Raw genomic sequence first — 9669 nt, 5'->3', positions numbered from 1 at the left:
TGCATTGAGTGGTGGTGTAGCTGTTCTTTTCCAAAAACACATGACACCTTTATCATATGAGGTTGAACACATTGTTGAAGGACAGACAACTATTGAAAGTAAGAGCAACATTTGAAAAATTTGTTTTAGTTTTTGTAAATGTTTATGCTCCTGTTTGTGGTCCTGAGAGGGTTTATTTTTTGAAAACATTGAATGATGCTCTCTCTAGTTTGGAACAAGAGGAGTATATGTTTATGGGAGGAGATTTTAACTGTACAGAAGACGATAAAGTAGATAGGAATCATAAAGAGCCTCACAGGGCATCCAAGCATGAAATGTTGAAAATCATTGTTGAGCATGATCTCTATGATATCTGGAGAATATTGCATAAAGATGAAAGGCAATATACATGGGCACAGGCAAGAGAGAATGTAATTAGTTTGGCTAGACTTGACAGATTTTATTGTTGTAAGCATCATTTTAATGTTATAAAGAAATGTGTGATTTTACCTGTAAGTTTTTCTGATCACTGTTTAGTTGAATGTAATATTTATATAGCAAATATAAAACCTAGAAGTGCTTATTGGCACTTTAATGTTTTATTGTTGCAAGATAAGTCTTTTATTGAGACATTAACATACTTTTGGAAGCAGTTTGGGTTAAAGAAACATGAATATAGTTCCTTACGACAGTGGTGGGACTGTGGTAAAATGGAAATACAGCAACTGTGCCGGCAGTACACTCTCAATGTTTCTAGGGACATTACCCGGTCAATGAGAAACCTAGAGAATGAAATTGTGGAAATGCAAAATTCAACAGTATCCACAGGAAACAGAGGGCAGAATGAGGCTATTAAAGCGAAAAGAGAAAGTTAGATGAACTGCTAGGTGTTAAAGCACAGGGCGCACTGGTACGCTCTCGATTTCAGAGCATTGAGCAGATGGATGGCCCAACTAAATTCTTCTTTGGTCTTGAAAAAAAGAATGGTCAAAGTCGTTATATTCACTCACTATACTCAATAAATGGAACAGATATAACAGAGCCTAATGAAATTAGAAAAAGGGCTGTGCTGTTTTACTCAGAATTGTATAGGAGTGAGAGGCCGGAAATGGACGAGTCAGTCAATGGGTTTCATACAGGGTTGCCAAAAGTGTCGATTGAAGCTAATACTGATCTTCAGAAGCCCATTTCCATAGGAGAATTGCAGATTGCACTGCGGAGTATGGAATGTGGCAGGGCACCTGGAATAGATGGTCTCCCCATAGACTTTTATAAGGCTTTTTGGGCAGTAATAGGGGATGATTTGCTTGCAGTTCTCAGTGAGAGTCTGTCTGATGGATTGCTACCACTGAGCTGCAGAAGGGCAGTCATAACTCTGCTGCCGAAGAAGGGAGATTTAAAGGATATGAAGAATTGGCGACCCGTGTCACTTCTGTGCACTGATTTAAAAATTTTAACTAAGGTTTTGGCAATAAGACTGAGGGAGGTAGTTGGTCGGGTCATTCATCAAGATCAGACGTACTGTGTGCCTAAGAGGTCTATCTTTGATAATATATTCTTGATCCGAGATAGTTTGGAAGTTTCTAGGTTTTTGGGTTTAAATACTGGTCTTATTTCTATAGATCAGGAAAAAGCGTTTGATCGGGTTGAACACGGGTATCTCTGGCGTACACTGGAGGAGTTTGGGTTCAGCTCAGGTTTTATTGCTATGATCAGAGTATTGTACCAGGACATTGAGAGTGTGCTGAAGATAAATGGAGGTTTGTGTGCACCTTTTAAAGTTAAAAGAGGAATCAGACAGGGATGTGCGTTATCTGGGATGTTGTATGCCTTGGCGATTGAACCTTTACTGGTAAAAATTAGAAATAATATTGTAGGCTGGTCAATACCACAATCAGGTGAAAAAGTTAAACTATCAGCTTATGCAGATGATATTATTGTCATGATCAAAGATCAAAATGATATACTGGTGCTAAAGAAAATTATTGATGAGTTTGGCATTATTTCTTCAGCCAAAGTAAACTGGTCTAAAAGTGAGGCATTGGTGTGTGGTAGATGGGATGGAGTTCCTCCTAAATTACCTGGAGGCCTGTCCTGGAGAAGTGATGGAATTAAGTATCTGGGAGTGTATCTTGGGAATGATTCTATGTTATTAAAAAATTGGGAAGGTATCCTAGAAAAAGTAAAAGGGAAATTACAAAAATGGAAGTGGCTTTTGCCGAAGATGTCATTTAGAGGGAGAGTTATAGTGATTAACAATTTGGTTGCATCAATGTTATGGCACCGTTTGACATGTATTGACCCTCCTATTGGGCTTTTGGCAAAGCTACAAGCCATTATAGTAGATTTTTTCTGGAGTGGATTTCACTGGACTGCCCAGAGCGTACTGTTTCTCCCCACGGAGGAGGGTGGACAAGGACTCATACATCTGGCCAGCAGAAGAGCGACTTTTCGATTGTTGTTCATACAGAGATACTTGACGGGACCAGTAAATTTGGTCTGGAGGAAAGTCGCTGATATCATCTTTAATCAAGTGAGTGGATTGAGCTTGAACGCAGGACTATTTTTTACGGACTTCAGCAAACTACAGTTTTATGCATCGAATCAATTCTACAAAGGACTTTTTAAGGTCTGGCAACTTTTTAAAAAACGGAGACAGGACACAACATCTCTGTACTGGTTGCTTGAGGAACCTCTTGTTCATGGAGCAAGGTTGGATGTGGCTTGTGAAGTCACACCAGGACTATCTCAAATGCTGTGTTCATCTAAAATACTAAAGCTACAGCATTTAATGGACATTGGTGGTCCTGAGTTAGGTAACTCTCAAATGGTGGCCTCTCGTTTAGGACTTCAATCTGTACGACAAGCTGGAAAAGTGTCAGATTTAATATTGCAAAGGTTGACTGTGGAAGAAAAAATGTTGTTGAAAGAATATTATAACTGTAAAGTGGTATATACGAACCCAGATCCATTTCCAAGTATTTTTATTACTCCTGATTTGAAGGGTTTAAGTGGGGTTTTTTTGGATTTGAAGAGTCTAGAGGATTTGAGTTTTCAAGATGTTCAAAGTAAAGTGGTATATAAATGCTGTGTAAAGGTCTTAAATAAAGCAATTCTTAAGGACCGAAAAGATACAGTGTGGAGGGAAAAACTGGGGTTGGAAGATGAGGTTAAACCCGCATGGAGAATTTTTTATAAGTCACCATTGGAAAAGCACATTGGTGATCTTCAATGGAAAATTGTGCACGGCACAGTTGCTGTTAATGCATTTGTGAGTGTTATTAATCCTAATGTGTCTGATGAGTGTCCTTTTTGTAAAATAAGGGAAACGATTTTTCACTGTTTTATAGAATGTTTTAGATTAGTGGATCTGTTTAGGATATTGAATTCAATGTTTCTTAACTTTGGTGAAAATTTCTCCATTCAGAGTTTCATTCTCGGTCCATGTTATAGAGCGGCGCAAAGGAGCAAATATCAATTGCTAAACTTCTTGATTGGACAAGCTAAAAGAGCTATATACATGTCAAGGAAAAAAAAACTAGAAGGTGTGGTGGGGCAAAAAGTTGAGACTGTTTTTAAAAATTTGGTGAAAAGTCGGGTTCAAATTGATTTTAAGTTTTATAAATTGGTTAATGACGAGGAAGGTTTTTTGCAAAGGTGGGGATATAATGAAGCTATTTGCACAGTTGTGGATGGAATGCTGTTTTTCGATTTGGTATTGTAAATAAGTATCTGGGTATGGAAGAAATAATGATATGTGACAAGAATGTGATGAAATATAACAAGCACAATGTGTGTCAATGAGAAAATAAAAGTTGTTGTGAAAAACTCAAAAAAACTCTCTGTCTCTCTCTCTCTCTCTCTCTCTCTGTCTCTCTCTCTCTCTCTCTCTCTCTCTCTCTCTCTCTCTCTCTCTCTCTCTCTCTCTCTCCCTCTCTCTCTCTGTCTCTCTCTCTCTATCTGTTTCTCTCTCTTTCTCTATCTGTTTCTCTCTCTCTCACACTCTCTCTGTCTCCCTCTCTGTCTCTCATGCTCTCTCTCTCACTCTCTCTCTGTCTCTCTCTCTCTCTGTCTCTCTCTCTCTCCCTCTCTCCCTCTCTCTCTCTCTCTCTCTCTCTCTCTCTCTCTCTCTCTCTCTCTCTCTCTCTCTCTCTCCTCTCTCTCTCTGTCTCTCTCTCTCTATCTGTTTCTCTCTCTTTCTCTATCTGTTTCTCTCTCTCTCACACTCTCTCTGTCTCCCTCTCTGTCTCTCATGCTCTCTCTCTCACGCTCTCTCTCTCTCTCTCTCTCTCTCTCTCTCTCTCTCTCTCTCTCTCTCTCTGTAATTGTGTGTCTGGCTTTAACTGCTCTCTGTAATCAGCTGAATGGCTGTGGGTCTTGAGTGCTTGTCTGACCTCTGACTTTATTCTAAAGGGCCACAGAGGATAGAAAGAGGAGAGTGGTGGAAAGATTGGGTCATTGAGTCTGGCGTGGGGGGATCCATTAGGGTAACAACATATTTAAAGTGTTAAAAAGGCTCAATTGATTTGGTGGCAGTCTGGTCAATCTCCAAGCCGGGCAGAGCCGCTGGGTCTTTATGACAAAATGCACGGTCATCTCGCTTTCTGAAAAAAAATCCTATCATTGTTCGAACCTGTATAACTTTTATCTGCAGAACACAAAAGAAAGAGGTTTATAAGAATTTTGATCGCCCCCTGGTGGCTGTGGTCCTCACAAAGAATTAGACGTCAAATAACTTTTCCCAAAGATGGTTTCTGTCATCTCACTTGGTTCTTATCATGCTGATATATGTTCAAGTGTTAGTTTTTCGACTAACTTTCAAAACATTTCCGGGATATTTTGGCTTCGTTTTTTTCTACAGCGGTATGAAGTGGAGACACATCATCCATATTTTTTACAGTCTAATACAGAACCTATAAGAACATCTGTCAGTGGGTAAGTGTTTGGCTGGGTATATCCTGCTGTTTGGCACTATTAATCTCCAGCTGCATCATGTTATAACTATACCATTTGGTTTGAGGCTTTTTCGATCATTTTTGGCAAGCTACATATTGTCATGATTCTGCTGCATCATGTCATGTTTCTCTTAGTATAGTGCAAGAGGTCTTTCTGGCAGGGATACAGAAATAGATACCAAACAATAGACACAATGTTCTTTCACTTGTTGCAAGTGCTTTATTGAATCACTGATTATTACTTAAGAATAAAGACGCTAAGAATCAGGCACATCAACTGTGTCTATGTCTTTTCATTACAAAGTCTAATTCATGCCAAATGGAGAGTGTAAAATAGATTATTACGGGTAAATGAACAAGTTTCAAGAAAATCTACAAGGACCTTTTGTCTCTACAATCCGTACACCTCGAAGGTCTTTGACCACCAATTAAACACAGACTTCACTTGACAACTCTACACAACAAAGTGCACAACACATACCCACCTATAACACAATGAAAAAAGTTTGTTTCGCTTTCATTTATACTGTTTATTCATGAAGTTTAACATGCTAAATTTTTTACTCTCATCGGGACTCACAACAAAAAAAAACATTTTCACACATTTATACATTTCAATATTATTACTCCTACGCAGAAATGACAAGGTACTGTCAAACCAAGTTCCAGAAGTAGTCACCCATCATCGCTTTATCCCTGTGCTGCAGATATGTGACAGCGACAATTGGAAAATAATTTTTAAAATATGTGAGAATTTGTTAGATTTTGTTTATTTGCAATATACTGATCAACATCTCAACATTAAATATACATTATAACATTGATGCTACAATTTAAAATTGACCACAATTATCACAGAATTGTACAAAAACTATTAAAAGGTTAGAAACAACAATTTGTTACATTGTGTACACACACTTAAACACATACTGTATATGTGAAGAGTTTATTTCCCAAACTCTGTTTCAAAAAAATGTTGTTCTGCATTCCAATGAATATCAATCAAACTGCAATTGGTTTGTTTTGATTTAAGCCATAATAACTCAAATATACAGCTAACTAACATAATAAAAACATGATTTTTGCAAAATTTGTTATCTTATTTTGGAAACAAACACTTCATACACACACACATACGTATATATATATATATACTGTATATATTTACACAGAGCGGGAACACATTACTTCGCACTACTCAGCAGCCACAGTATTTGAAGACTAAAGCCATACGTAAAACTGTCTGAATGTCCTTGCATTATATATCAAATCAAGCATCCAGCCCGAGGAAAATGTGATAGATCACACGCATTGCTTTAGACTATTAACCTGCAGCAAACTCACTTCACCCTCAATCATCTCATTTATGTCGTGGCCTCAGAGAGAGGCAGGAGGGTTTGCGAGGTAAAATATCCTCTTTTCACCTGATGCCTCTGACCTTCCTGCCTTCATTCCCCTGACTGTCAGTCTGCCTTCTCACATCACTAAACACTCATTAGCATTTCCATTATCTGAGAGCAGAGCTTTCACATTCACAGATACAAATGTGTCCAGTTGACATGACTGTCCCTCGACGAGCAGAAATAATAGAGGTTGAAATGTTCAAAATGAGGGTGATCGTGCTTTTTGTTCTCCTGTTGTTATCCTCCCACATCTTCACCTCTTTTCCGAGAAGCTTACATCTTCTCACCTTACTCTAAGAGTACGGTTACACGTTCAAAAACTGAAAAGTTTGCCTCTCCTCTGATGGCCTAGCTGCGTTGTCTTTGGTCGATATCAACCAATGTTTCATTTCGACAAATAAAAATATCCTAAACTTGTTGTAAACGGGCTTGCTGCATCTAACCTACTGCGGATTCAACGTAATCACATCACGCGATCGAGAGGGAGGAAATACCAAAGGCTGATGGCTTCTTATTTGCGCTCCGCTCCCAATATTCTCTCTCTTTTTAGGGTTTTGCCACGGGTCTGGCTGGGCAGCTGCCCGCGTCGGGTGGAACATGTATCTCTGAAGCTGAAACAGGAACTGGGCGTTACCGCTGTGATGAACTTACAGACAGAGTGGGACATCGTGAACAACTCACACGGCTGCCGTCGTGACCTCAGTCAGCCCATGACCCCAGAAACCATGATGCATCTGTACAGAGACCTTGGCCTTGCTTACATCTGGATCCCTACTCCAGACATGAGCACAGAGGGTCAGAATATGTGTGTCTTTGTGGTTAACCAATATATCCTTGAATTATGGACGTATTAGATCCTTTTCAAAACCTAATGAATTTCCTTACTGTGCACTGCCCATTGCATCCATAACAATCATGAAGCCACCAGAATGACTTTAGTGTCTTATAATTATAGACTAATACTAAATTTAGCCTCATGCTCTATACAGGCTATACAAGCAGCTTGATAGGTTTTGAGTTAAATTGCTGTGATGTTGAGGCACGACTGCATTAAATTGCCAGTAGATCCACTCAGGTGCCCCAGATATCAATAAACATGCTGACAGTTATACGTTCCTCAGCAGCATTCCCTTCTCAAACTGTTGCTTCATCATGACATTTAGGGTATAGAAGAAGACATTTTATGACAACATCCAGTATAGCGTCCCTTACTGCGGCACATTATGAATTATTCACTGTGGTGCATTATTGTTGAGCTCTAATGACTTTGTATTGTGACATCTCTGCAGGTCGCACAAGGATGTTACCTCAGGCGGTTTTTCTGCTCTACGGGCTGTTGGAGAAGGGTCACGCAGTATATGTTCACTGTAACGCAGGAGTGGGCCGTTCCACGGCAGTCGTGTGTGGCCTTCTTATGTACGTGTTAGGCTGGACCCTCAGAAAGGTGCAGTACTACCTCACTGCCAAAAGGGCAGCAGTCTATATTGATGAGGAAGCACTGGTGCAGGCTAAAGATGACTTTCTCAAGAAATTTGGACGACTGCGTCCTTCTGTCTGCTGTCCAGAGACATGAGAACAGTGCTCTCTGCTGGATGGCAACCTAAATAAATGCAATTTAGGCAATGTAGTTTTGAGACATAGCATAACATTTTTAAAATTCAACCATATAAGGCCTTAAGCTGGCCTCAGACTACAGAATCTTTAAAATCCTGACCGATTAAGAAATCCGGTTGCAGCACTCACATAAGGTGAATTTTGACAGGTTATCTTCTTTAATATCATAAACATGCTCATAGTAAAAGATTTAAAACTCCTGGCACATCCCACACTACAGGAGAATATTAAGATTCACAGAATCAAGGGGCCTGTCACCAAGAACCGGATGTAAACATTGTGTAATATATATAATAACATATGTAATATATGTTGTGACTCAACATGTCTGTATTCTATTTCGACTGATACTGATACTTCATCTTTACATGGAATGGGGTAATCTACTCAACCACCACCAACATGGTGCCATCTATTGTATTCTCCTTCATAACATGCACAATGGATATCTCACAATTCCTTATGACAACTATCGAGACAACTAGGGACGTATGCTGATCATTCTAGATAGACTTTCATAAACCTTTGTAAATTTATTACTTGAAAAGCTCAGCCCTCCAATTCACTTCTATGGGTTAATTTGGTTTTTGCCCTAACTAATATGGAGGCGTCATGGAGGTATCGCAGCAATGGAGCGAAGCGGCCAGAAAGTTTGCAGTGGAAGAAATAAACCTAGAATTATATTTATAAACCTTGAATATAATTACAGTTGGAACGGATAGTTTGCTTTATTATTTGGAAAGGGCAGCGTTGATTGAGAGAATATACAGTATTTATATATATACATTATTTTTATATATATTTTTTGTGTGGGAGATATTTCTGGTCCAGAACACAGTAGGTGGAGATGATGCACCTTAACGTTGGTGCTGCAACAAGAAGCAGCAGCTTGTATTAACATCTATGTGAAATACAGAACACAATGGACAACACAAAGGACGCATTATAGAGGTATATGTTCTATTTACATTTTAACAAGATGTTCCTACATCTACGCTATCCATCTCACTTCAGCAGCTGTCGCGGTTGAGATTTTAAAGTTCTGTCAGTCACCTCCATCATCTTGCAGTATTGACTCATATTGGCTGTTGTGAAAGTACCCACGATTTTTCTCAGAGCAGATCGGAAGGTGTTAGATTTGATCTGTGAATGCCTCAAAGTACTTGAAAATCTGGACCGAACATCCGACCCAATCGAGGCCATGGATATACGATTTTTTCAAAGATGCTTTATTGATCATGCTTGGCCCCCGAACCTTGTTCCCGGGGTGGTCTTGAGTTATCGTTCCTCTTGTCGCACGGCAGGATTCTATTGGTTCCCCATAGCGTTATGCTTCGCAGTACGAGTGAAGTATCAATAGGGAACGTACTCGGTTATTTGCATAACCTCGGTTCCCTGACACACGGGAACGACTACAGCGTTCCTGGCCGTGCTTACAAGCTGAATGGTCGTCGCTTCAGTCGAAATAACATGTGGACACTGCGTCTGCTTATATAGCCATAAGCCTCGCCCCTTTCTATTTTTCTTTAACACACCGCTTTCATTCACTTATAAAATGTAATTCAATTTACTCTATTTGTTATACTAAGCACCTTTTCCTGCCCTTGAAAAAAGCTGCCATAATGAAAAGAGCTTTTCACTTGACCTTTAAATAAATAAAGCCTCGTGTCAACACAATGACAGACGTTACGTGGGAATCTGAAAAACTTTTTTGCAAG

General features: G+C 39.4%; 1 protein-coding gene across 1 annotated transcript in view; it reads left to right on the top strand.

The window, feature by feature from the left end:
• The window catches only part of epm2a (EPM2A glucan phosphatase, laforin), an 18294-nt gene extending 10022 nt beyond the window's left edge, over nt 1-8272 (top strand). The window contains exons 3-4 of the mRNA XM_079477483.1: nt 6888-7132; nt 7627-8272. Coding sequence (XP_079333609.1) covers nt 6888-7132; nt 7627-7910 — 529 coding nt within the window. The 3' untranslated portion in view covers nt 7911-8272. The remainder of the gene's footprint in view (nt 1-6887; nt 7133-7626) is intronic.
• The last annotated feature ends 1397 nt before the right edge of the window (nt 8273-9669 follow it).

Source organism: Barbatula barbatula (assembly GCF_947034865.1).
Source record: "Barbatula barbatula genome assembly, chromosome: 17".
NCBI lineage: Eukaryota > Metazoa > Chordata > Actinopteri > Cypriniformes > Nemacheilidae > Barbatula > Barbatula barbatula.
Note: the sequence above shows the minus strand (reverse complement) of the source record. Positions and strands in the feature narration are given on the sequence as shown.